A 27,624-nucleotide genomic window follows, 5' to 3' on the forward strand; every position below is an offset into this window, starting at 1 on the left:
TTTACTTTTTAAAAATGTGTTTTTTTTTGTTTTTTGTTTTTTTTTTTTAGCTGTGCTGGGTCTCTGTTGCTGTGAGGGGGCTTTCTCTAGTTGTAGTGAGCAGGGGCTATTCTTTAGCTGCGATGCATGGGCTTCTCATTGTGGTGGCTTCTCTTGTTGTGGAGCATGGGCTTCAGTAGTTGTGGCATACGGGCTTAGTTGCTCTGAGGCATTGGGATCTTCAAGGACCAATCAAACCAGCGTCCCCTGCATTGGCAGGTGGATTCTTAACCACTGGACCACCAGCAAAGTCTGACCATATTTACTTTTAACTATTCTCTTGTCAGTAAAATGACCGTCACTTTCTACCACTTCTGGTATAGGTAGTACCTAGCACCTACTTATTCCCCCATGAAATTTCAGCACCTTAGACAATCCTCAAACAGAAAAGAAACAGTAGGTGTCGAGTTGCAAAGCTGTTGAGCACATCATGGGGACTTAATGGGTCAGCAGCTCTGACTTTCCAGCTATAGTTCTATGAAAAGTGTATAAAAGGGCTTTAAAGTCTTTGGTCTTTCTCTGCAACACACTGAGCCCTGGTGAATGGACTCAAGTCCCCCTTATGTTGCTTGTGGCATTCTAAGAGAATCTGAGGGCTCTTTTTTTTTTATCGTTTTAAGGTGAGATTTTATTAATAGGAAATATTAATTATGGCAATTTGAAATATAGATAGAATAAATTCTTTGTAAAGTTTTTATTGAAAATTTTTTTATCATTTTAAGGTGATATTTTATTTATAGGAAATATTAAATTATAGCAATTTGAAATAGAATAAATTCTTTGCAAAGTTTTTGTTGAAAAAACCTTCTGAAAAGTTTTTCTTGTCTACAGAAGGATGCCTGCTTACAGTTCATAGAGTATTACAATAGGAAATGTCTTCAGATCATTTCTGGTTTCATGTACTTGACTCAATCAGCTTATAACAGATACTTATCAAGTGCCCCCTGTACTGTGCAAAGCACTAGGAACATGAAGGTGAAGAAGAATGAGAATCTGCCCACAGTGAGCTCCCAGTGCCGCAAGGCTGAGTAGATAAGGTTCATGTCTTGTACATGTAGAGGAGATTTTTTAGCAATTTTCTTTTATTTATTTTTTGGTTGTGCTGGGTCTTCGTTGCTGCGTGCAGACTTTTCTCTAGTTGCTGTGAGCATGTTCTACTCTCTAGTTGCCATGCGAGGACTTCTCATTGTGGTGGCTTCTCTTATTGTTGGAGCACAAGCTCTAGGGCACACAGGCTTCAGTAGTTGTGGTGCATTGGCTTAGTTGCTCCAAGCATGTGGGCTCTTCCTGGACCAGGGATCGGACCCATACCCCCTGCATTGGCAGGTGGATTCTTAACCACTGGACCCCCAGGAAAGTCCAAGAGTTTGTAAATTACTGATTTGTATTCGAGTATAGTTGCTTTACAATGTTGTGTTAGTTTCTACTGTTTGGCAGAGTGAATCAGCTGTATGTATATATATATTGCCTCTTTTTTTGGATTTCCTTTTGCTCAGTGCTCTAGCTAGCTAGCTGAACCGAACTGATACAATCCATGGGGTTGCAGAGTAGGACACAACTGAGCGACTTTGACTAGCTAGCTAGCTAAGTTGCTTCAGTCGTGTCCGACTCTTTATGACCCCGTGGACTGTAGCCCACCAGGCTCCTCTGTCCATGGGATTCTCCAGGCAAGAATACTGGAGTGGGTTGCTATGCCCTCTTCCAGGGGGTCTTCCTGACCAAGGGATCGAACCTGCGTCTCTCATGTCTCTTGCATTGGCAGTTGGGTTCTTTATCACTGCTCAGTGATCTGTGGTGACCTAAAAAGGGCTCTTAACTCTTGCATCCGCTCTCAACCATCCTGTCCACTGGCTGCCCCAGGGTCTTCTGAAAGGGGCTGTGGCCCTAGGGAAGAAAAAGATGCTGAGGCATTGCAGTGGGGCTGCCTCTGCCTGCAAGAAGCTGCGGTCACGTTGTGGTGTTGACAAGAAGGCAAGGCTGAGCCTTTGACCTGACCAGAGGCTGTGCCTTCTCCAGTCAATTCCAGTATGTTCTGGCAAACTCTGACGGGGTCAGGCCTGGATCACTCCCTCAGAGAGACTTCCAATGGTCAGAGGAATGAGGAAAAGGCTCAATGGTTTAGCATGGGATGGGGTGACAGAGAGAAAGCTCTAGAGCATTTCACTGGGTTCAGCCTTGAATTGCTTTCCTGCTCAAAAATGGAATAATACTTAAATGAGGGTTCAAAATTGTATTGGAGGGAGTGGACTTGAGATAAGAAATCTTTCAGTTGGCTTGTCCTCTGCCTATATATATTTAAAGCAAAGAAGTAATAATCCTGTTTTTCCAGAATGATCTTGATTGTGAAATATGTAAGCAGTGTCAGTGAAGGAATTACACTGATGATCCTCTTTAAACACAGCGGAATTCCACAAGCACACAAGTGCTGTCCTTTGAACAGTCACCATAGGAAGCCACACAATTATTTCCTAATGTCATTGCTCAAAACACAGGGAATTTTCCTCAGAATGAGTTTGTGAGTCATGTGAGATGACCTGGGCCTTTACACTATAGTCCCATCTCATGTGTCTTTTTAATCACCTTTGTTTTTTTATCATTAGATGATAAAATTGTTTTGGTAGTAAAGGAAAACCATTTTTTAAAAAACCTGACTTCTAGTGGTTTTAATTGCATTCTTCCAAGTCCATAATTAAGTCATTCTTGCCACCTGTCTCCCCTTTTTTCTGGTTGACATAGATCCAGTCATTTTAAACCAAAATGTTCTTTTTCTTAAGCTAGAGCTTTACACAGACTGTTGAAATCCCTAGAATTTTTAAACACCTTGTGTGAAAACTTGGATAAGGCTTTCTTTACCTCTTGACTTTGGGAGTGGTATGTCATACACATAGCAGTGCTCAAGAAATTTTGTTGGTGAATGCACTTGGAAATCAAAGGAATTTTTGAACACTAGTCCCAAATTCCTTGTACTCTGAAGTTTTTCATGTTATTTGGAACACTGTAACTATCAGATATCAATAGTATGAATCCAGTTTAAAAGGAGAAAAAATAGAAAAGAGATGGAGGAACATCAAAATGGTCACTCATAGTGGTCCTCTTTGAATGATGGAATTCTAAGTAACTTTTCTTTTCTTCTTTACATTTTTAGATTAAAGATCCTTCAATGAATATATATTGCTTTAATTAAAATTAAAAAAAATTTAAATTAGTATTTATTTTTGGCTGTGCTGGCTCTTCATTGCTGCATGCCCTTTCCTCTAGTCACAGAAGAGTAGGGGCTACTCTCTAGTTGCAGTGTGCGGGCTTCTCATTGTGTTGGTTTCTCATTGTGGAACATGGGCTCTAGGGTGTGTGGGCCTCAGTAGTTGCAGCTCGTGGGCTCTAGAGCTCAGGCTCAGTAGTTGTGGTACATGGGCTTAGTTGCCCCGTGGTATGTGGAATCTTCTCCCACCAGGGATTAAACCTGTGTTCCCTGCATTGGCAGGTGTGTTTTTCACCACTGACCACCAGGGAAGTCCCATGTATTGCTTTATAATTACACAAAGTCAATAAATCTTATGTAAAAAAAAATGCGACCCGTTTATATGCAGTTAGTAAGGCAGTAGATCTTAGCCTTTCTTGGATCACACACTCCTTTGAGGTACGGAAAGCTCTGGGTCCTTTTCCTATGAAGATGTTTATATATTTTTCATATAATTTCAGACTTTTACAGATCCCATGTAGCCCATCCAGGGATCATTTAGAGACTCCAGGTTAGGAACCAAATTAGAAGTAGAGAAAGTGGCACCCGGAAAGGAGTTGACTGCTAAATCAATATGGAAGGATACAGGGTTATATGAATTTTGTCCGTGCCAGTGGGGACCGCAGATTCGGTAGACCAGCCCTTGGATCAAGCTATGCAAATCAAGCAGGATGCTATTGTAAGAGAGAGGGGATTTTCCATTCGTGGAACCTCAAGTATCCTGTTCTTTAGGTCGCAGGAAGCTGACAAGCAGTAAGTAAAATCCTTGAGGAGACTGAGAGCCTAGCTGAGCCAAGGATTTGTTGTTTCCAGAAATGAAGGCCCTGAGCACCCAGTTACGATTTTCTCCTGTGGCAGGAGAGACAAGCAAGGAGGGGTTTGATGTAGTGCTGGGGAGTGGCCATGGACATGGTTCCATGAGGGGGCTATTGACCAGGGGTCCAGGTTGAAATGAAAATGAACCCAGGACAGGAACGTGATGTCATATGGAGAGACTGGGCAAGGGGGATGTTAGCCTAGTTGGAGATGGTCCTGGGGACAACATGGGGAGATTCTTTTCTAGGAAAGAGAGTTTGATCATTATGACAGTGGTCCAGCCACATGTTATAGGTAGAGGCTTGTAGAGGGAGGGTTGTGCTGAGTCTGGAGTCTTGCAATTTCATTGCATCAGATGAGCATCGCAAAATGGGGGTGCTTGGATAAGGGCTTTGGGAGTGCTTCTTGCTAGTGCTTCTTTGCATGTATGATGAATTGCACTTTGGGTTACTTTTAGGGAAGGAAGCCAGAAAATGTACCTGTAGGCACCTTCACACTGAGAAAATGTGAGCTGAAGGGAGGGGGGAGGGACGGGGAGAGAGAGAGAGGTTGCTCAGGAGGAAGTTTGGCAATGGGACAACTGTTACCAGCACAAAAAGAGTTTTGCTGGAGTCATCCACTTTCTCTCAAGTCTAAATCACATGCCCAACCAACACGATTTTCTACCCCCTGACACTTTACATTTCTTCATGCAGGTGTGCCTGTTTCTATGAAAACTTCATATATGATGTTGTGACTTTGTCAAAAAAGAATGAGTGATGATTCATATTATTAAAGTGTTCGGAAAAAAAATAAAATAAAATAAAGTGTTCGGTAGTGTGGCTGCTTTGGATGGCTACTCAAATGTGTGTATTTCAGTGAGCATTTTGTAGATTGTGATCCTCTTCAAAGATTGGAAGAGGCAGAAAATCTTTTTATTTTCTTTTCGGTTGTACTGGGTCTTTGTTGCTGCCTGTGGACTTTCCCTAGTTGTGGCGCACAGGCTCCTCATTGTGCTGGCTTCTCTTGTGGTGGATCACCTGGGCTTAGTTGTTGTGGCATGCACAGGCTTAGTTGCCCCACATGTGGAATCTACCTGGGTCAGGGATCAAACCCATGTTCCCTGCAGTAGCAGGTGGACTCTTATCCTATGGACCACCAGGGAAGTCCAGAAAATCTTAATGTTGAGATTAGAAAGGTAATCACAGTGGTTTCATACTTTGTTCGTTCAGTCATTTAAAATAGTAATTTGAGGGTGATGAGGATAGAGCCAAGAATAAGACAAAGACCCTCGAATCACAGAACTTTCATTCTAGTGAGGGGAGAGGCGGAAAAGGAAATGGGCACCATAGCACTTCATCATGGGACTAAGATGAGGAAGGAGGTACAGGTACTATCTCTGGGTTTGAGGAGGTGGGTAGCACTGTGTAGGAGGGAGTGGCCATTTGTACCTAGAGAGATGGGCAGCTTCATGAAGTCTTGCGGTGGGGTTGTGGGGAGAACTGGAAGAGGAGCAGAACTGGTAGAGGAGCAGCAAAGGTGGATAACACAGCCCTTAGGAGCTCTGCCCACGGGGTGGGGGGTGTGTGGATTAGAGGGCGGGGTCGGAGGCTGGGAGTGGAGGCCAGAACTTAGAAGCCTTACTAACCAGAGCAAGCCTTTTTCTGTAGGCTATGGTTTTGTTTTTTAATTAAGAAAACTTATTGCTAATTATATTAATATATTCTGTATTTCTCAAGGAAAACGTAGGACATTTTTATTCAGTCCTTCCCATTGTTTACCCCAACATTTTTCTCTGCTTTGCAAATCACCAACTCTGCAGGCTGTGTTGACCCCTTGAAGGGGTTTAAAAAAAGAAATACTATGATCCACCTTACGTTTTGCTGAAAATTTAACCATTTTGAATCAAATTAGCCATTGAAAAGGTGTGGGAAACACATGAAGTGCAAATTGGCAGTTGATATTTTCAAAATAAAATGTTCTGGCAAATTAATCTCTGCCACACAAGGAAGATGTGAGCAAGCACTTCTTTCTCTGTGAAAGAAAAGCTCCTCACAGAAACAGAACCCTCACTTTATTTTCCTCAGTAGTTTTGTATGCAACTCTAATGAGTAGTTTTCCATAATTCTGTGTATTGCTCCTGGAAAATGTAGACAATGGGGCAAATTTTCAGCCTATGCTGTCATTTTATGGATTAATTTCCATTAGCGCTGACCTCCTGGCTTTCCATGCATAAATACGAGTAAAACATCTGTTCATGTCATTCCCCTGCTTAGAAACCTCTGCTGGCTCCCCGTCGCCTATACTAGGAATCAGTCCAATCTCATGGCCTTGGCATCTGTGGTCCTCCGTAATCATGCCTTTCCAGCTCATCTCGACCATTTCTCCTTATTCTGTGTGTCCCTAGGCCCTTTGAATACACGAATTCTCATCCTTTTCTATTACTTCTGCTCTCGTGTTTGTCTGCCATGCCTTTCTCCACCTTGCCTGCCATGGGCAGTTTTATTCAGTCCTTCAAGGCTCAGCACACATGTGACCTCCTCTGAGCCTCCTTCACCCATAGAGTTAATCTGCATTCCCACAGCATTCTCTGCATCCCCTTATCCCGTCATATTTTAACTCTCTATTGAGAAGGTCTGTCTTCTCTCTCAAGCTCATGAGTTCCTGAAGGGCAGCACCCACATCTTGCCCATCTTTGTTTCCTCAGCTCTGTAGCCCACTGCCTGACACAGGGTGGATGCTCCGTGACCGTCAGAACTAAGCTGTATGTTTTGTGTTTCTGTAAGAGCTCCAGAATGGCCCTCAGGGAGTGACAGGGCAGCAAGCCTCACTTTTGTACCAGGCCAATTGTGGACTCTGGCTGAAACCTGGGCTCCTCACACACTGACACCTAAGCATTCTAGTGAGGGGCACATGGTTGCTGTACTGGGAACGCCTCTTCCTAAATAGTGGAGGGTTTTTTTCAAGTATAAGGAAGTGAAACTGGTTAGGAGGGAAGAAAGAAACAAAGATTACAGATAGGCATTTTTTTGTTTGTTTAGAGGAAGATGTGTAAAAGCGCTGAGTAGCCAAGGGGTGGTTACCTGAAGGATGCTGATCTGATTTAAAAGCCTTTCCTAAGGGTTGACAGTTGCCAAGTTCCCAGGAGCTGTGCCCCAGTGAGACCCCGTGAAGCTGGAAAATGCAGACAGGAAAGTGAGAGATGAATTTCTGGACGGATAAGCACTGGAGAGGTCATTGAAACGTACTAACCTGAGAGTAGGCTCTGAACTTGATTAGGCTCTGCTCAAGCAGCATGGGAGTGACTGTGGACTGAACACTGTGAACAGTCCGCCCAGGACGTAGGAAGGACAGTAAGATACGGGGCATGATAAGCAGCATGATGTATAGACTCCTGCCTCACATCACCAAAAGGCAGAACCCACTGGAAGGGCTATCTCTTTAATCACAAATGGGTAGATAGGATAAACATGGCTCAGGTCACCGTATACTGAAATAATTATATATACCAAGAAGTAGGGCATCTCCTGATTTTTTAAAGAAGTAAACTTAAGAAAAATCAAAGGAGCTCTCACTTTATTTCACATAGCTTTAGAATGTATTATGAAGTGGTGTAAACTGAAAATATTCAAAAAAGGCAGAAAGTGTGGGAATAAAAGTGTGAAAGTGTTAGTCGCTCAATCATGCCGACTCTTTGTGACCCATGGACTGTAGTCCCCCAGGCTCCTCTCTTCTCCAGGCAAGAATGTTGGAGTGGGTTGCCATTTCCTTCTCCACGGAATCTTCCCAACCCAGGGACTAAACCCAAGTCTCCTGCATTGCAGGTAGATTCTTTACTGTCTAAGCCACCAGTGAAGTCCACTCCCCAATTTTCCCTCCCCACAAAAAGAGAAAAAAAAGGCAGAGAGAATTTCAATTAATGGATAGATCCAATATGGCTGATTATGGAAAAGGAAAATATTTGTAGAAAGGTGTGTCTTCAAAATGGGGCCCATCAGTTTTCTTTACTTCATTGTCAGAAGCAGATTAATGGAATGGGTAGACCTGTGGTTGGATCCAGGGTGGAAAATGATGAGTGGCTGATTTATAGATTACAGAGCTTTTTAAATGAAATAGACTTGTCCTGTTGTGTTCAAATGACACAAACAGGACCTTTGGGTTTTTCTGTTTTCATGGAATGTAAGTAATCTAGCAATCTAGCTGGCTCAATCCGTATACCTGTTGAACATCAGTGCATTTTACATTTTGTTCTGCTTAAGAATGCAAGGTATCTTATAGTTCTGTTTGTCAAATTCAGGAAAAAGTCGACAAGACTTCTTCTATGTCATTACTGGAGTGGGAACCAAGATCTGAGGCGGGTTTTAAATTATTTGATGGGTACATAGTCTAATTTCTTCTTGCATGAATGAAATTTTTTTATCAAGAATTATTACTTTATTTGCATGAATGAATTATCTGCAATAATTTTGTATGTCTATATGAACTTGTTAAATTCTTTGGTTAGTTAGAAAGAAAGCCATTACATGTGTAACCAGGTTGCATTTTTCTTTTTGTCAATAATGGTTTGCTAAATAATACCACCTGACCTGCCTCTTGAGAAACCTGTATGCAGGTCAGGAAGCAACAGTTAGAACTGGACATGGAACAACAGACTGGTTCCAAATAAGAAAAAGAGTACGTCAAGGCTGTATATTGTCACCCTGCTTATTTAACTTATATGCAGAGTACATCATGAGAAACGCTGAGCTGGATGAAGCACAAGCTGGAGTCAAGATTGCCAGGAGAAATATCAATAACCTCAGATATGCAGATGACACCACCCTTATGGCAGAGAGTGAAGAGGAACTGAAAAGCCTCTTGATGAAAGTGAAAGAGGAGAGTGAAAAAGTTGGCTTAAAACTCAACAGTCAGAAAACTAAGATCATGGCATCTGGTCCCATCACTTCATGGGAAATAGATGGGAGACAGTGGAAACAGTGTCAGACTTAATATTTTTGGGCTCCAAAATCACTGCAGATGGTGACTGCAGCCATGAAATTAAAAGACACTCCTTGGAAGGAAAGTTATGACCAACCTAGACAGCATATTAAAAAGCAGAAACATTACTTTGCCAACAAAGGTCCATCTGGTCAAGGCTGTGGTTTTTCCAGTGGTCATGTGTGGATGTGTGAGTTGGACTGTGAAGAAAACTGAGTGCCGAAGAATTGATGCTTTTGAACTGTGGTGTTGGAGAAGACTCTTGAGAGTCCCTGGGACTGCAAGGAGATCCAGCCAGTCTATCCTAAAGGAGATCAGTCCTGGGTGTTCACTGGAAGGACTGATGCTGAAGCTGAAACTCCAGTACTTTGGCCACCTCATGTGAATAGTTGACTCATTGGAAAAGACCCTGATGCTGGGAGGGATTGGGGGCAGGAGGAGAAGGGGATGACAGAGGATGAGATGGCTGGATGGCATCACTGACTCGATGGGCATGGGTTTGGGTAGACTCCGGGAGCTGGTGATGGACAGGGAGGCCTGGCGTGCTGCGATTCATGGGGTCGCAAAGAGTTGGACACGACTGAGCGGCTGAACTGAACTGAACTGAAATAATACAAAGTGTTCTTCTAGTTTTAAAGAGCTACTTCACTATTCTCTCAATTTATTCAATTCTTTCTTTTTATTTTTACCTCTTTTTGTCCTATCTTTGAGTCATTTAAATACTGATTAGCACAAAGTGAACACAAAAAGTAAGGAAGTGACTGGATTCAAATCAGTTTTCCTACCTGTCAGCCAGCATATTGAGTAAACTTATAGTTATCGGTTAAAATCAAGTTTTGGGGTATAGAGTTCATCAAAATTTTATTGTTTCATCTGTAGGTAATCTATATTGCTTTAATAATATTTGAGTTGGCTGTAATGAAAACACTTGTTAACCGAGTTTGAATTAATCATAGAGGATATATCAAGACTTGTCTATTTTGTGATTTAAGAAAATAATATAAATTCTTTGTAGGTTTTAAAAAATAGTTCTTGAGTTTGTATAAATAGCCAAATATACTTAGAAAAGTAATTTGGCACCTAAAAAGAATTCCTCCCTAGGCGAAAACTCTAAAGAGGAAAAAAAATGAGTTTTCTTTTTCCTCAGATTTAAATGCCTTTAGAACCTCATTTTGCTGATTTCTCAGAATCAAAAATCAAATTATAACTGAGATCTGAAAATGAATTCTGAAAGCTTTAGCGATCAATGAGCTGTCCCTGTCTCCTTGTGTGCTGCCATTTGGGCTGGGAAAGCATACGTGTAAGGTCAGTCTCTTTGTTTTATTGTCTGGCTTTGTGGTTCTCACGACTCTCTTCTAGGTTCTGTGGAGGATACCGAGGTGAATTAGACACGGTCCCTTGACAACATCTTACTGTTGTTTTTTTGTAATCTGATTCTGAACCATTTGAAGTTGAATCTGCCAACTCCTGCCCCAAAGTAAAAGACCTAAGGTGCTAATCCCTACTCATTGATGGCAAATGCTAAATTGGAAGCAACAACTAAGAAACGTAAAACTTCTTATCCAATTACAAGCTCCGTAAGCCAGTCATGCTCAGCATCATCAGGGCGATGAGAAGGCAAGATCTCACTTTGGAAAAAAAAAAAATAGTGTAGTTTGAGTCAGTGCCAGCAAATCCTAAATTGCCAAGTCTGTCCAAGGGAATTAAATGTGGTAGGATTGAGGATGGAGAAATGTTTTATATTTGTTTGTGTGTATTATGGTTAGGAGTACTGGTTCTGGAGACCATCAGATAGATATAGATTTGAATCCCAGCTCTGCTAATATGTGGCATTGGACCTGCCTGAGCCTCAGTTTCCTCATCTGTAAAATGGGCACAATAAAAGAACCTCCTGTGCAGAGATTTTGCAGGAATTAAGTGAGATAATAGATATAAAATACTTAGTGTATATTAATGCTTAGTGTAAGGGATAGCTAATGCACGAGACATTGTTTTCTCCTCTAGGTGCTTACGATCTCGCTAAGGAGACTAGTATTCAAAGTACCCACAATGCAATTACAGCTCTATGTGAGCAAATGCCACAATAGTTGGGAAAGACGTTAAGGGCTGTGGATGAGAGAGGTTGGAGGGTGGACTGTCACAGGAAGAATGTGAGAGCCAAGGTGGAAATTAGGAATGAGCATGACCCACGGTCTCATGAAAAGTATGATTTTCCCTTTAGCTATTTGTTAGCTGTAAGAAAGGTCGGTGTCTTGAATGAGATTTATAATTGGGTATTTGTGCCAAGATCTGTCCTGAAAAATAATCTTTATTAAAATATGTTCATGTCTATTTTGCCAAGTCAGTTGTACTAACTGAAAAGATGGCCTTCCCTCCACTAGCATCATCATCCAGTTTATATTAATTCAAAGCTTCTTTGGTACTTGAGTTCCTATTTGGAAAAAGGGAAAGAAATGAGCTGGTGAAAGGTAATCATATGATTGACAAAAGACAAGGGCATAATAAAGCCAGATACTCTTGACATGAACCTTATGAAAAATTCCTCACAGTCATGGTTCCTTTGTTGCCATGCTGTGTAGAGTCCCCCTCTAGAAATCTCTAGTCTATAGTGGTGACGTTTCTCATTTCTGCTAGTTGCAGCTCAAATTTTGCGGCTCCTTACCATCCCACCACTCTTGACAGATACCTAATCTCCAACCTTACAGAATTTATCAACAAAAGTAGAAGATGAAATGATCCGAGACCATGTATAGCCATATAGGAGAATTCTTTTGATTGCTATACATGTGAATAGATGGGCTCACACACGTTAATGTGCAAGAACACTTGTGCAGTCGTTTTGTTGGAAGAAAATGTGATATCAAAGGGTCTGACACATGTGTGGAAGCCAAATGGGGCTTCAAGTTATAACAGTTTCTATGATCAAGTTAACCGTCTTGGCTTTATCAGCCTCCCTCTCTAGACCATGAGCTCCTCAAAGTGAGTTGAAAATGAAAGCTGCTCAGTCGTGTCTGACCCTTTGCAACCCCACAGACTGTACAGCCCATGGAATTCTCCAGGCCAGAATACTGGAGAGGGTAGCTTTTCCCTTCTCCAGGGTATCTTCCCAACCCAGAGATCAAACCCAAGTCCTCCCGCACTGCAGGCAGATTCTTTACCAGTTGAGCCACTCAGGGCTAGCACAAAGCCTGGAGCTTAGCAGGGACTTGATAAGAGTGCTCTGTCCCCCAACCCACCCACTTTCTTTTCTGCATTGCTGGAAGCAGCATGTCCCCAGTGGGCCATTTTGAGCGTAAAGTGTTATTTTGAGATCTCTGTGGAGAAAGCCCTACAAACCCTGCTCCAAATGTCTGAAACAAAAGGGGAGCTAAATCCCTTAGGGGGTCTCTGGAGTCATTCCCAAGGGAGGGAAGTGGGCAATGGGTGGGAATGAAAGATGCATGGAATAACCCCTCTGTTTGAGTCTTCCTTCTTTTCTAAGATGGTTGTTATTTTCAATATGATTCTGTTCAGATGCCATTGAAACCATAGTCTGATCACAATACTGAGAAAATCAGCTTCTAACTTTTGCTCTCCATCATTCTTCTTAAACCAGTTGTTGCCGCTCTCCTTCTGGCACCAAAACTTAAATGTGGAGAAGGAGGTGGCAGGGGGAGATTTTGAATTGGCTCCATGCCCCACTGCTAAGCCTTCTGCCTGCTCTGCTCTCTCTCCCAGTGTGATACAGAAGGGATTCTGTCAAGCAGTGTTCACTGCAGACTTGCAGAAGAGACATTCTTAGCATTCTTAAGGAGAACTAGTTTCTAAAGTCAAAAATTTACCAGCGAACGAATGACCTTTGGTGTAATATCTAAACAGAAGTAACCCAGGCTGATTTTGCACTGTTGACAGAGAAATACTACATGCTTATGGTTACTTTTTAAAAATTAAATTAAAATGATACGGTTTCCAATGATATAGCATAAACCAGCTTGCTAGTAATGTGCACTTTTATTTTTACTTATTTATTATTTATTTGGCTACTCCAGGTCTTAGTTGTGGCATGTGGGATCCAGTTCTGTGACCAGGGATGCAACCCGGGCCCCCTGCGTTGGGAGTGTGATGTCTTAGCCACTGGACACCAGGGAAGTCCCTGTGCCCTTTTTAATACATGAGTGGTTGGAGGGTTGAATGTATGCTTGCATATACATATTTACATATTATTTTAGGATTGCAAACTTGGTTTTACATTGATACATACATAAGTTAAGATGATGAATGATCAGTCACACTGTACAGTAGATATTACAGGGACCACCACTAAAGCATAAAGTCTTCAGTGTTTGATGTTGGTGGTGATTCCCAGTGAGGATATGTCTTTGTACCTTCCTCTCTTTGTACCAAGAAGCAGATTGTATCTGAATCTGTACTGATGAGTTCCCTTTTTCAATCTCTGTCATTTCAGTCTATGTTAGAAATCAGAAAGTTATCTTAATTTGTGGAATTGTGCATTTCTTCACAGTTTGAGGGTTTATACATGGACGTCTATTTAGATTTGGTCCTAGTGTCCTAAGTCTGGAAGAGTGTACTGTGTCCTAAACCATGGTACAGAGATTGACGTTTAAAATTTTATTTTACTAGGGATTAGGAAAATATTGACTTAGTTTCCTCTGGGGGACTGATATGAAGTTTACTGTTTCAGTAAATCCATTTCAATGGAAAAGAGATTTGAAGACAAATATGAAGTATATAATAGCACAGAAGTTGTGGCAAAAATCTTTGAAGACTTTTTTTTAAATTTTATTTTATTTATTTTTTTTCTTTGCTTTTATTTTTTTATTATTATTATTATTTTTTTATTAGTTGGATCTTTGAAGACTTTTTACATGAGTAAGTCGAGTTGGGAGACACTGCTAAGAACAGAAGGGCTTCCCAGGTGGCTCAGTGGGTAAAGAATCCGTCTTCAATGCAGGAAATCTGGGTTTGATCCCTGGGTCGGGAAGATCCCCTTGAGAAGCACATGGCAACCCACTCCAGTTTTCTTACCTGGAGAATCCCATGGACAGAGGAGCCTGGCCGGCTACAGTCCATGGGGTCGAAAAAAGTCGGACACGACTGAGCGACTGAGCACGGACGCACACTAAAAACAGAAAAAGGCTCAGTAGTTGGAAGACCTGGATTTGAATCCTGATTCTACCGTTGGATAGAGACAGCTGATCTTAAGCCTCTGAGCCAGTTTCTTCATGTGTAACTTTGAAACAATAGTATTTTCCTTGTCTATTTCATGGGTTTGAGTTAAGAAACAGGTATAATACATATTGAAAGTGTTTTCTTAAAACTTTAAAGTCATTTTGGAGTGAAGCAACACCCAAACCCCCAATAATATAACCAACAAGTTACTTCAAGCGCCCTCAGGAATCAGTGACTATGAACTTTCAAAGGCAAACCTTTTTTTTTCTCCTACATGGTGAAAACTGAGTAGGTTCCAAATTTAGGCCGACGGTTTTCCTGTCACTACTTAGGAAGAGAAGACTGAAACATATGCTTGCTTCTCTCCAGATTATATAAGTGCTTTTGCCTTTTACTTAACGCTGCTACAGAATTTAGAGAAGTACACAGTGGGAGCTTGCTATGATTTGGATGTTTATAAAGTACCATTTATTATAACACAGTGTTCTTGCATTATGAGGAAAGCACCTTTTCAGGCCAGTCAGTGCACGAACTGGCAGGAAGGCAGTGCCCAAACCTGAAAGGAAGACCCTTTTTGTGTATGATAGAAGCTTTATTTAGGGTAACCCTGTAAGTCTGATCATCAAATGATAAAGCCAAATTGGAAAGTTAGATAAGCGTTTTGTGTTCTAGACTGCCAGGCAAGGGGATATATTGTATACACATGGCTGATTCACTTTGCTGTACAGTAGAAATGAACACAGCATTTTAAAGCAACTCTACTCCAATGCAAATTAATTTTAAAAAAGTATACATAGACCGCCAGGCAGAGCTGCTATTAAATCATGATAATTCTAAAAGTCAAAGGTTTTCATTGTCTCTGATGCCAACAGAGTTACACTGAATCCTACTGGAAGGGAAATGTAGGGTGCGGTTCTTTGGGGCTGACTCCTACTGTAGCCTTTCTCTTCCACTGACAGTTTGGGCTTTTAATGCCTGGGAGAGGGCTGGAGAAAAAAAGTTCAGATCAGAGGCAGCTGGCTGATGGGAGGGAGCCCTTAGTCCTTCTCTTTTTCCTCTTAAAAAGATGAAGCTTGATTCACAGGCCTAGATCTTCTTTCAGGGGAAGATCTGTGGGACTCAGAATAGCTCCTCTACCCTTTTCTGCATTCGAGCTACCACTGATAAATAGGACCAAAGACCCAGAATGCTTAGTTGAATCAGTTTTCTATGAAAAGTGAAACCTTGTTTTCTGTAACATGAATATGTGGCCTTTAAAACACATGGAGAACTGCAAGTTTCATTTTTAGAGTGCATATACTGCACATGTAAATAAGTGGTTCATTTTGCTGTATCCTTTAGCATATTAATTTGACAACTACATTAGAAAGCTGAAGGAGGATTTTTTCTTTTTCAAAGTTACTTTGAGTAGGTACTTATGAAATTACTATGCAGAGAGATTAATAGATGCTAATCCAACAGGTTAAACATTGAAATTTGAGGGCTGTTTTTGTAATCTGTATGGGAAGATAGTTGGCACCAAAAGCAAGACTTTGAAATTTTTTTCACTAAGTCTCGCCTTCTTCGATGGGGCTTTATTCACTTTATTCTCATTTTTCTCTGAGAAATGGATCACACATTGATTGTTAGGGCTGGAAGCTGCATTCACAGTGTTCTTTCATTGGGTCCATGAAACATGGTAGATGTGGGACAAGGGGGTCAAATTTTCCTATCAGAAAAATCTCTGCATTCACAAACTAAGAGTTTTTTTCTTTTGTTTCAACTCATTTTACATGCATATCTATAGACATGATAGGGATAATCTGCTTGATTTAATCCCATGGGTTGATAATTCCAAATTTGACTTGAAATAAAGTATATCTTTGTTCAGATCTTTTTTTCCAGCAGACTTATTGGGATATAATTGAAAAATAAAAGTATATATTTAAAAGCTTCAATGTGATGATTTAATATATATGTATCATTGGGAAGTGATTACCACAATCAAGTTAATTAGTACATCTATCACCTCACATGATTACCTTTTTTGTGTGTGTGAGAATGTCTTAAGATCTACTGTCAGCAAATTTCAAGTATACAATACAGTATAGTCACCATGCTGTACATTAGATCCTCAGAACTTAACTTATAACTGAAAGTTTGTACCCTTTGACTAACTTCTCCCCATTTTCCCTCATCCCCCTGCCCTTGGCAACCACCATTCTACTTTTTTTTAGATTCTACCATATAAATGATACCGTATAATACTGACTTATTTCACTTAGCATAATGCCTTCAAGATTTATTCAAGCAGCAGAATTCCTTCTTTTCTGTGACTGGACAACCTTTCTTTCTGTCTATCTATCTACCTACCTATCTATCTATATACGTTATATTGTTAAAAAATCCATTCCTCTCTTGATGGAAACCTAGGTTGTTTCCGTGTTTTGGTTATTGTGAATAATGCTGCAGTGAACTTGGGAGTGCAGCTATCTCTTTGAGATAATGATTTCTTTTCCTTCAGATATATATCCAGAAGTGGGATTGCTGGATCATATGGTAGTTCTATTATTAATTTCTTGAGACACCTCTATACTGTTTTTGTTAGCATCTTTTAGATTTGTTGAAGGTAGGAGATGGGATCCTATTCCAAGTTCAGTACCTTGCTCTTTAGTATCTTTCTGTATTTCTCAGGCAAGGGAAGACTGCATGAAGTAGAAAGAACAGAGCTTTGGAGTCAGATGCAGGTCTAATTCCAGGTGGGCAAGTTACTTAACCTGATTTGAGTCCATGATTTCCTCATCTGTAAAATGGGGACAAAGATTCAACCTGTTTCATAGGGTTATTATGAGTCTTACATGAAAAACTGTAGAGAAAGCACTTGGCATGGTGCCTGGCATCTAGAAAGGGCTTAGTAAATGCTGTTATCTCTCTTATTAAATGAATAGCATCCTGGATTTCTCAGAGTCACTAACCCTCCTCCTGGTAACCTTAGTCTCGGGCTGGATTCTACTGTCAATGGCTGTGTCACCTGCAAGTCCCACAGGGACCCCTGACTTTGCCACCTGGAACCTCATCCTTTCATGCCCTGTCCACTGAATCAAGCATCTTCAGGACCCATACCTGCCCCAGCTATGGCAGAACTTAAGGCATTCTTTGGACAGCATGCCTGGTACCGAATGGGCACAGGGATGTTGGTATTCTCTCCCTTTCAGTTACCCAGTGAATAGTGCATACTCATTATCAACTCACAGGCTTCTAAATAGGCCACTTTTTGTTTTGCCTTAAATTCAATAAATTGTTGGGAGGTATACGGACAAGCAGAGTACAGGGCTGTCTCTCCTGAACTCTTGCCTCTGGCAGAGAGATGTGTGTGTGTGTGTGTGTGTGTGTGTGTGTGTGTGTGTGTATTTGGTATGTGTGTCTAATTATAGAGATGGTTTCTCTCATAAAAGTGTCTCCCTTAAGTGCTGATTATCAGTAATCCCTTTGGTGAAATAATGTATCTTGGACATATGACAAGGAACTTTCAGTGTGTTTGACAGTATTACTTTCTTTTTGTCTCTTATAAAGGAAAAGACCAAAGTTGTTGAGCCCTTGGACTATGAGAATGTTATCGCCCAAAGAAAAACTCAGATTTACAGTGACCCGCTCCGAGACCTGCTTATGTTTCCAATGGAAGATATATCTGTGAGTCCGCTAGTACTTCTTCAAAATTGCATTTTTCAGGCTGGTTCATATAGCAAGAATATTCTATGTCTTCTAGATCTCTGTGATCAGTCGTCAACGCCGAACAGTCCAGTCCACTGTACCAGAAGATGGTGAGAAGAGGGCCCAGAGTTTGTTTGTCAAAGAGGTAAGAGGCTCAGAGGCCACAGAAGAAAAGTCATTATTCATTCATTTAATAAATACTGTATTTAAAATACTCTTAGTGTAAATGGAAAACAAAATTACTAGAACTTAACTGACCTACACAACAAGTCTATTTGATGTGACATAGAGGATACAGCTTAAATACTTTCACATGTAGCTTGTATTCTTAGTCTTTTTTTTTTTTTTTTAATAAACTTGAATACTCTTTGGACTTGAAGCCAGAGAGTCCAAGAGAACATGTGAATTGGGATTTATTACCACCAACTGGTTTAGGAAGACATAGTTGATCCTCAAAGGAAGATCTCAGTACCAGCATTCCCCAGATGATTTTTAAAAGTCTGTCAGCTTATTGCTGCTGCTGCTGCTTCGTCACTTCAGTCATGTCCGATTCTTTGTGACCCCATGGACTGTAGCCCACCAGGTTCCTCTGTCTGTGGAATTCTCCAGGAAAGAATACTGAAGTGGGTTGCCATGCCCTCCTCCAGGGGATCTTCCCGACCCAGGGATTGAACCCAGGTTTCCTGCATTGCAGGCAGATTCTTTACCCCTGAACCACCAGAGAAGCCCCGTCAGCTTATTACCAGACATAAAAACAGTGTGCATGTACCTTTCCTACATTTCAAATTAAAGATTCCTATTTTCTTTCAGTGTATTAAAACCTATAGCACAGATTGGCACGTGGTGAACTACAAGTATGAGGACTTCTCTGGAGACTTTCGAATGCTGCCATGGTAAGTTTGGAATTTAAGAGAAACTTTCAAGAGGCGAGTTATTAAACATTTTACATTTTTTCAAACCACTTGTGAAGCTTCTCAATTATAACAGATAATAAAGCAAAACTCAAACAACCAGCATGTTTGGTAAGTGTGTTTTGGGTAATTGGATATTTTTGCTTATTGAAATTTTTTCCGAAATGGACGTGTTCACTTCTTGGCTTTGGTGCATGTATATTGACCATAAAATCATCCTTCTTTGATTCTGGATAATGTTGTGAGCATTTTCTAGTGCTGTCAGTGAAAAAGCTAGAAGACATTTGATTCAGTTTGATGGCCTCAGACATCTCTTGACAAAAAAACTTTGTCAAGTTCTTTCCAGGTGATCCAGTGGCTAAGAATCTGCCTTGCAATACAGGGGACATGGGTTAGATTCCTGGTTGGGGAACTTTGACCCCACATGCTGTGAGGCAACTAAGCTTGTGTGCCACAACTAAGACCTGATGCAGCCCAATAAATAAGTAGATAATTTTTTTTTAAGTGCATCTCTTTCATTTGAGTTGAAAGGCTGCTGGGAGCACTCTGGCCCGACAGCCAGACTGTCAGGGTTCAAATCTTATTTCTACCACTTCCTAGCTGGGTGACCTTGGGCTAGTCACTCAGTCACTTGAACACTCTTTCCTCCCCTTTTCATCCGTAAGATGATTAACCTCACAGGATATCACATGGGAGATGTTTTGGAGGAATAAGACTTGGTGTAGCCTTTGGTAGCTTTCAAGGCACTTTCCCAGAGAAGAAAACTGAGTCTTAAAAATGTCCTTTAAAGCTGAGTCCTAAGATGGTCATTCCAGGATCATATAGCAAACAGATGGAAGAGCCAGAATGACATGGGGTTGCTTTTTGGCCTGGGAAAGATAAGGTCCCACCACCACTGACAGCTCTGGTGTGCATTCCTTGCAATTTGGGCTTAGTTACGTCTTTGCTGTTGGCTGCACATGTGGGAGTCCTTTTACAGAAGGTAATGCCAGAGGGGAGAATCTGAGTTTGAAAGGGAGAAAAGGATTCCACCTTCTTATGTCTTGGCATTTTCTTGGTTGTGAAAGAAAGAAGTCTACTCATCTTGATTTGGTTTCTTTTCTTCTATTTTGCTCAGTGTCTAAGACAACTCTTTTGTATTTTCAGCAAGTCTCTGCGACCAGAAAAGATTCCCAATCATGTATTTGAGATTGATGAGGACTGTGAGAAGGATGAGGTAAAGATGGGGGCAATTGCACTGGTTTCTTCAAGGTCCCTTGTGTTGAGAGAGATTTCTCTGAGAAAAGATGAGGGAAAGAATTGTTTATGAATGATCTGGGGCAAACTTTCAAGCTAATGGGTGGTTTTTTTTTTTTTTAATTTAACATTGTTGTATTTCCAAATGGAGTTTAGGAAAAATAAAGTGAAATGGGCAGTGATGTGTGTATAAACCCATTTTCCCACCTGTGGGACACACTTGTGGAGTTGCTTTTCCCACACTGGGCATGTGGTGTGGTGATTCATCTGGACTTTCCTGCCTAATAGATCCCTTTTGGGACAGAGGACCCAGATGTCTATGACATTTTGAGGTGAAGTTTGACCATTTACATAATGCAGAAGACTTTCCCACAAGACAGCCCATATGATCCAGTAAATATTGAGTGTCTATTGTGTGCATGGCACTGTGGACTTAAAAAATATCCACAACCTAAAAGTTGAGAGTTACGTTTTTATTCAGTCGACATTTTAAGGACTTCAAGCCCTGGAGACAGCATCTCAAGTAACCCTGAAAGAACTGCACAGTGGAGGCAAAGAGGAGGAACCAGGTTATTTAGAAGTTTTGTGATGAAGGGCAGGAATTCTGAACATCAAAAGATGATTGTTAATTAAAGAAAACCAAGTTAAGGAATTTAGCACTCTTCTTTGTATGGAAAGATGCAAGAGTCGGGACTCATTGACATCATTCCTTTGATATACACCTCTGCTATCTGGAGCCAGGATCCTGAGTTTCCTCAGGGCTCGCTGCAGGGAGTGGCTGCTCCCTGATGGCTGCTAGATGGAAGGTATTCTTTCCTTCCTGGGTTCTCTCAGGGCTCACCAGCTCACCATCCTTGGTGGCTGCACTTGCTGTTGACTTTGACATCCTTTGTCTACTGATATGGCAGGCAATATTCCATTTCTCAGCACAGAGCCTTTCATCCTGTTGTTAACAATTTCAGGTTTAATCAGGCATCTTCAAGGGGGAGTGGGGAGGTGCAGGGAGAGGGAGCTTTATGCTTTGCAAAATGGGGCAGGGCCTAGTTCGTGCTCCCCAATTGTTTGATTAGATAATGGGCCAGCTGCTGTTTCACTGATGGTTTTCCCTCTGTTTCAGGATTCATCATCTTTATGCTCTCAGAAGGGTGGTGTGATCAAACAAGGCTGGTTGCATAAAGCCAATGTAAATAGCACCATCACAGTTACCATGAAGGTAGGAAGTAGTTATTATTATTATTTCATCATTTTAAGGATAGTGCCATGACTAGCCTCTCTGGAAACAATATTTCTTTTTAAAATTTTTTTAGCAAGGAGCCCCAGCAAAAAAAAAAAAATCTTTAGTGAGAGAATTCTCATAGAAGTATAGAATTGAAGAACTCTGAAACCTTAGCTAAATTTAGAAGCGTACCTTTTTAAAGAAATGTAATTATTATCTTCTGAATCAGGGTGTTTGAAAAGGAGGCTGTCAGTTGAATGAAGAAAATAGCTTTGAAACAAAAAAGGCATCAAAGGATCCTGTGTGGAAATGAATGTAAATTGAGTAGAAGAATAGGGTACTCTCTTTCTTTAACAAATTTAATTAGTTGCTCATTCTATGTTGATCACTATGGGGAAAATGTATGGATATCTAAGATGGTATTCCTGGTCTCCGGAAACCTCCAAACGAGATTTTAAAAAACAAACCAAATTAGCTACTATACCAAGGCATACCTTAGTCCTGTCAGAACTAGAGTTTTGTAGTTTGGCCAGAATAGCAACTTTATGCATGGGGTTTGTGCAAGATGAAGTTAGAAACATTGAGAGGGATCAAATTGTGCCATGAATGCCTCAGACATGAAGTTGGCTTTTGTTCAGGAGGTGGTGGAGAGCCATTAAAATCCAAAGGTAAAACTAACAAGCTACTTGAAAATTCTGAGCAGAAAACCAAATTATTCTCTGATACCAAATATAACTGTTCTTTCAGATATTCAATATCACATCATGTGGTTTGCCGAGGGTGATTCACACTTCCATTAAGTATAAAAGGTCATTCTATCTTCCACATAGCCTGCAAGCAGAAACCATGGGTGTCTACCAAGGGAAGACTCAAGTTCTATCTTAATTTAATATTTTGCCTGCTGCTTTCCATTTAGTGGTTATGTCCTGTTCTCACTTTCATTTTCAAGTGCTAAAAATAATGAATCTAAGTTGCAGAATACTTCCTATATGTCTCTCGCACCTAAACCTGTGCTTTGGCACGTGGTGAGGATAAGAAAATCCATTTATGGATGACTTGATCTGTGCCAGGCTCCATATTGAATGTTTCATATTCTGTATCTCTTTTAATCCTCATGGCAGTCCTAAGATACAGGTAGAATTATTATTCTTGGTTGACATGTGTGGAAAGTGAGGCACAAAGAAATTCAGTGATTAACCCAAGGTCATATAGCTTTGATTTTTCAGAGGTAGGATCAGAACCTACGTAGGCAGATGCCTGAGCCTATGATCTTAACCAGCATGTTGTTGGTGCTCCCTAGCTGAGTGAGTGAGATTCAAGTCTTTATTATATTTCCTATCAAAATTATCAGGTTCAGAAATGTCCATGTGAAGGTGATAATTCTGGGCAGTTTCTTAGAAAATGGTTCTATGGTTTTTGATTCAACTCTCTTCCCCTAACTTCTCAAAATATTAAAATGCTTTACCCATACTTAAGCTTTAGTCCAACATTAAGTAAATGTATGAAAATCTGGATTCCTAAAAGGAGACATCAGGGAGTTAATATCTTTACAAAACCATTCACCACAGGATTCGTTTCAATAGTGAGTTAGTCTAATGACTTTGGGACTCAGATGGTAAAGAATCTGCCTACAATGCAGGAGACCCGGGTTCCATCCCTGGGTTGGGAAGATCCCCTGGAGAAGGAAATGGCTACCCACTCCAATATTCTTGCCAGGAGAATTCCATGGAAAGAGGAGCCTGAAAGAGTCAGACATGATTGAATGACTAACACTTTCACTTATAATGACTTTAAATTATAATTTGTTTTACATATAACTTTTTTTAAAAAAAGAAATTCTTCTTTTGTTTTTTTCTATTTGGCTCTGCGGGGTCTTCACTGCAGCATGCAGGCTCTTCATTGTGGCACACACACTTCTCTAGTTACAGAGTGGACTCAGTTATGGTATGTGCGCTCTCTAGTTCTGGCATGTGGGTTAGTTGCTCTGCAGCATATTGGATCTTAGTTCCCCGACCAGGGATAGAATTTGCATCCCTTGCATTGGAAGGTGAAGTCTTAACCACTGGACCACTAGGGAAGTCCCGATATTGCTTTTTAAGGAGCTTATATATTATAAAATCCAAATGCAGTTGTCTGTAAAAGGTGTATGCTTTCAAATTTTCTATCATATAATTCATGAACTACAGATTGATTGTGGTAGGCAGAATAAAGCCCCCCCCACCCCCCCGCCCAAGACATCCATTCCCAATCCCTGGAATCTATAAATGTTCCCATACATGGCAAAGGGGAGTTTGAAAAATCACTAATCAGCTAGTAGGGAGATTAGCCTGGATTATCCAATGTAATCATAAGGGTCCTTTTAACTGGAAGACAGGAAGCAAAAGAGGAGAGTTAGGGAAAGAGATGTAAGGGTAGAAGCAGGGTCAGAGAGAGATGCTATGTTGCTGGCTTTGAAGATGGAGGAAGGGCAGAGAAATGCGGGCAGCCTCAGGAAGCTGGGAAAGGCAAGGAAGTGGATTGTCCCCTAGAGCCTTCAGAAAGGAGCAGAACTCTGCTCTCACCTTAATTTTAGCCTCGTGAGAGCCATGTCAGATGTCGAACCTTCAGAATTGTGAGATAGTACATTTATGTTGTTTTTAGCCACTAAATTTATCGTGACTTGTTATAATGGAAATAGAAAAGCAATTCACTCAGTTAGTCAAAGATTGATTGTTCAGCTTTTGTATCATCGCCCCCTGAGGTTTAAAACTCCACTACTTACAAAGGCCAAGCAGGAACCATAAATTCATGAAGTGGGTGGTGGGTCTGAGGTGACCTGGTGACCACGTGGCCTGGCTGAAGGGGACAGCTGCTGCTTGTTTCCGGCTAACCGTTTGTATGCTGCTGCTGAGCTAGGCTCTTTGCTTCCCCCCTCCTTTTTTTTATCCCCAGCTGTTCATATTTTCGCCACTTCTTTCTTCTTCTTTTTGAAAAAGTGAGATATAACTCACATAGCATAAAAACACCTATTCTTTCCAAAACCTTTACCAAACAGTAGGCAGAGAAAGGAAAAGAAGAGAGTAAATCAATTTGGTCATATGTGCTACACAGTTCTTTTTTTAAAAATGAGTGGGGGATAATTTGAAATATAAAGGCCATCATGAGCTTTGGAAATTGTCTCTGGTGATGGATTTTATTTATCCTTGCTCTTCTTTATTATGGATTCTGAGTTTCCATTTTGGATTTCTGGGAGCTGAATATACAACCTATGTTCTTCTGGTTTTTATTTCCTAAAACCATAGCAAGAAGTAGTGGATTTCCAGATTTTCTCATGGCTAGACTGGGCATGAGAGGAAGGTCCAGCCAGATTCAGTTAAAGGTATCTGAAGGATTTCACCAAGATATTTTTTTCCCTATGAAAATTGTGCTTTAACTCTTATTTAGTTTAGCATCATTGAAATTAGTGGAAACTTGTAGTGTTTACTGTGCTCTTTCTCTCTACATAAACAGAGGGCGTGTGAGTGTATGGAACAGGCAAGGGGAAGATGGGGCGTGGGTATCAGTTTTATAGTCGTCAGGCTAAAGTTGGAATGAGGGCCAAAGAAGAAGTACAGGCCAATAAACCGAGATGCACTGGAGGCCTCAGGCTCGTATCCCTAGGTGCCCTGTACGGGGTGGGAGATCATACACATCAGGCCTGGATTGGCTCAGGCAGAGGACAGAAGAACCGAGGCAGAGGGCTAGAGTTTATGAGACACTCTGAAAGGGAAAATTCTATATATTTCCTTCTACTGTGCCAATCTTTGATGTGAAGAATATTAATTCCTCTCCTGAGTGAATGGAAAGATGATTCAGGTATGCTGTTGGTTGAATCATTTTCCGGATCCTGGTGGTAGTTTGACTTTTGGTACATGCAGAGTCCCCTGCTTGCTAGGAACTCCAGCCCATGCTGGTGACAGGCTTCGGTGGCTTCAATAATGAGCTCACCACAGGGCTAGTGCTCGCAGAGTTGAGAGCAAAGAACCTTTTCTATCAGAAAATTTGCGTGTTGACAGCCCCTGCAAATTCATAGCAGGCTAACCAGGAAGCTACAGCAGAAGGCTCTGGATATTAATCATGACTCATTGGCAAATAACAGCCTACAGGAGCCATGCGTCTGCCCTCCTATTTTATCTGCATGTCTTTGATGCGCTGTGTCTTGACACTGGCCGGCCGAGCCTTCTAGGGATGACAGGGATTAAAGCAGTGCAGCTGGGTATCTTTCAGAGGGAGGTGAAGTTTACAGACCTTTATTCACTTAAAAATTTCTGGATTTTAAAAGCTATGCAAAATCAGTCCTTTGGATTGTTTGAAATTATGCACAACCACTTTAAAACTATTTTTATCAACAAGTCTGAGTCTTTTTCTTGGCCATGTTGCCTCTTAGAAAGAGGGCCATCTAATAGCCAGGAAGGAAGAAATAGAATCACGTGAGAAGGTAGAAAGAAAAAAAAAAAATGAAGGAAAGAGGGTTAGAAAAGACTCCACAAAGTCCAGTAGATAAAAGAGAATCAGAAGACTCCTACTTTATAAGGGCTTTTGAGAAAGCAAGCACATGACCTCTAATGCAATATGAATAATGTAGCCCAAGTAATTTGTACATGGGCTGCTTTAGAAAGTTCAGCCTCCCTAGCTAGCTGCCAGACAGTTTTGCAAGAACATTGAGGGCAATGGATGGGCTCTAGGGAAAAAAGGCTGGTGAAAACTGAGTTGAGCTCTTCCTATTGAAAGATTGGAAGACCCCATATTTAGGAAATAAACCTTTGTATTTTCCCCAGTATCCACCTTTCTGCCAGTGAGGTCAGATGGGATATAGTCTGCACCATTTTCTACAATTGTCATTTTCCCAGAAGTGCTTGCTGAGCTTCCCTGTTATTGGCTGAGAACTAGCCCCAAGGAACCCAGGCTACAGGAGAGCTGCTAATGACATGTGTCCCTCCCCAAGTCACAATTCTCTGGTGCCTGAGCGTGTCCTTTCACAGAGGCAGATGCTGGCAGCTTGTAGCTCTCCCAGAAGCTCTGTTGGTTGTCTGGGCACAGTGACCACTTCACTCAGCTCATAATTGCTTTTTTCTCAGTGTTCATGTTAAAACAGGACAAGCCTTGTCATAGGTGATTAATTCCTCAATTTGTACCTTCTAGATCATGAGAACACACCCCACTGCTACTCTTCAGTTCCTGGGAAAGTTCTGGAGAGCAGTTTAAAGATAGCATAGACAATAAATGATCCCTTGGGCAGAAACTCCAGTCATCACGGAAACGTCTGTGCTCTCTTTCCCAAGTAGCTAGCTGCTAGGGACATCTGCTTTTTTCAGCGTCTCTCCATATCAGTGAAGGAATTTAGTGTGGACTAGATAGCTCTGATATTGGACTTGACCTTCCTGTGGTATTTAGAACTGTTTTTCCTGAGGGATATAATGATATATGGAATAAGGAAGAATCTGATCTTGACTGTGGTTTTTCACTAAAAATAAAAAATCTGTTGCAGATTCTTGGCCAACCCTTTGGGACACCCACCTTTAGGCATCTTCTTGGCTCAATTTGGTCACATTCCTCAAGTTCCCTCCTCTCCATTCTTAGCAATTAAACATCGAAGTGTCTGGGTATGTTATCGGGGTTGCAAGTTCAGTTGCTTGATGTATGACTCAGTTCTAGTGCCCTTTCTTTCTTTTTGCACAAAGCAGAGCCATTTGTTATATATCCAAGAGTCTAAGAGTTCTCCCTCTTTCACTGTTACGGGAGGGTTTTTTGCCTTCTGCACTGGGAGAACAACAAATCAAAAGAGGCTTTTACCTAAAAAAGCACATATGAAATTAAAATAATTGCTGGGAGGCCAAGGTCACTGTGTTTATTGGAACAGGGGTAGAGGGAAGCTTTTATTTTTGATACACTAATACCTTGTATGCTCAAGTCTCCCAGTTTGTCTCTCACAGCTGACAAACAGATTGCACTTATTTTAATGGGTAAGGGATTTCTCACTAATTAGTTTTTTTTTTTAAATGTTTCCTTTGCTCTCATTCATTGGTGAATGCTTAAAGCCATTTATTAGGGGCTTCTTTTTTATTTTTTTAAATAATTATTTGACTGCACTGGGTCTTAGTCGTGGCATGCCGGATCTTCAATCTTTGTTGTGACATGCAGGATGTTTGGTTGTGGCACTCGAACTCTTAGGTGTGGCATGTGGGATCTAGTTCTCTGACCAGGGGTCAAACCCAGGCCCCCTGCATTGGGAGCTCAGAGTCTTAGCCACTGGACCACCAGGGAAGTCCCTATTAGGGGCTTCTTATGTGCCAGACACTATTAGGAATCAATGAATTCATCATCACCAAATGTAT

The 27,624-nt window shown here is 41.1% G+C and overlaps 1 protein-coding gene across 3 annotated transcripts in view; it reads left to right on the plus strand.

Annotated features, from left to right (window-relative positions):
* Nucleotides 1-27,624, plus strand: part of DOCK11 (dedicator of cytokinesis 11) — a 208,365-nt gene that overhangs the window by 32,779 nt on the left and 147,962 nt on the right. For all 3 annotated transcript variants that reach the window (XM_061137481.1, XM_061137483.1, XM_061137482.1), the window contains exons 2-6: nucleotides 17,771-17,887; nucleotides 17,964-18,053; nucleotides 18,719-18,801; nucleotides 19,966-20,035; nucleotides 21,173-21,268. In XM_061137481.1, the coding sequence (XP_060993464.1) occupies nucleotides 17,771-17,887; nucleotides 17,964-18,053; nucleotides 18,719-18,801; nucleotides 19,966-20,035; nucleotides 21,173-21,268 (456 nt within the window). The remainder of the gene's footprint in view (nucleotides 1-17,770; nucleotides 17,888-17,963; nucleotides 18,054-18,718; nucleotides 18,802-19,965; nucleotides 20,036-21,172; nucleotides 21,269-27,624) is intronic.

The sequence above is a fragment of the Dama dama genome, chromosome X (genome assembly GCF_033118175.1).
Source record: "Dama dama isolate Ldn47 chromosome X, ASM3311817v1, whole genome shotgun sequence".
Taxonomy (NCBI): domain Eukaryota; kingdom Metazoa; phylum Chordata; class Mammalia; order Artiodactyla; family Cervidae; genus Dama; species Dama dama.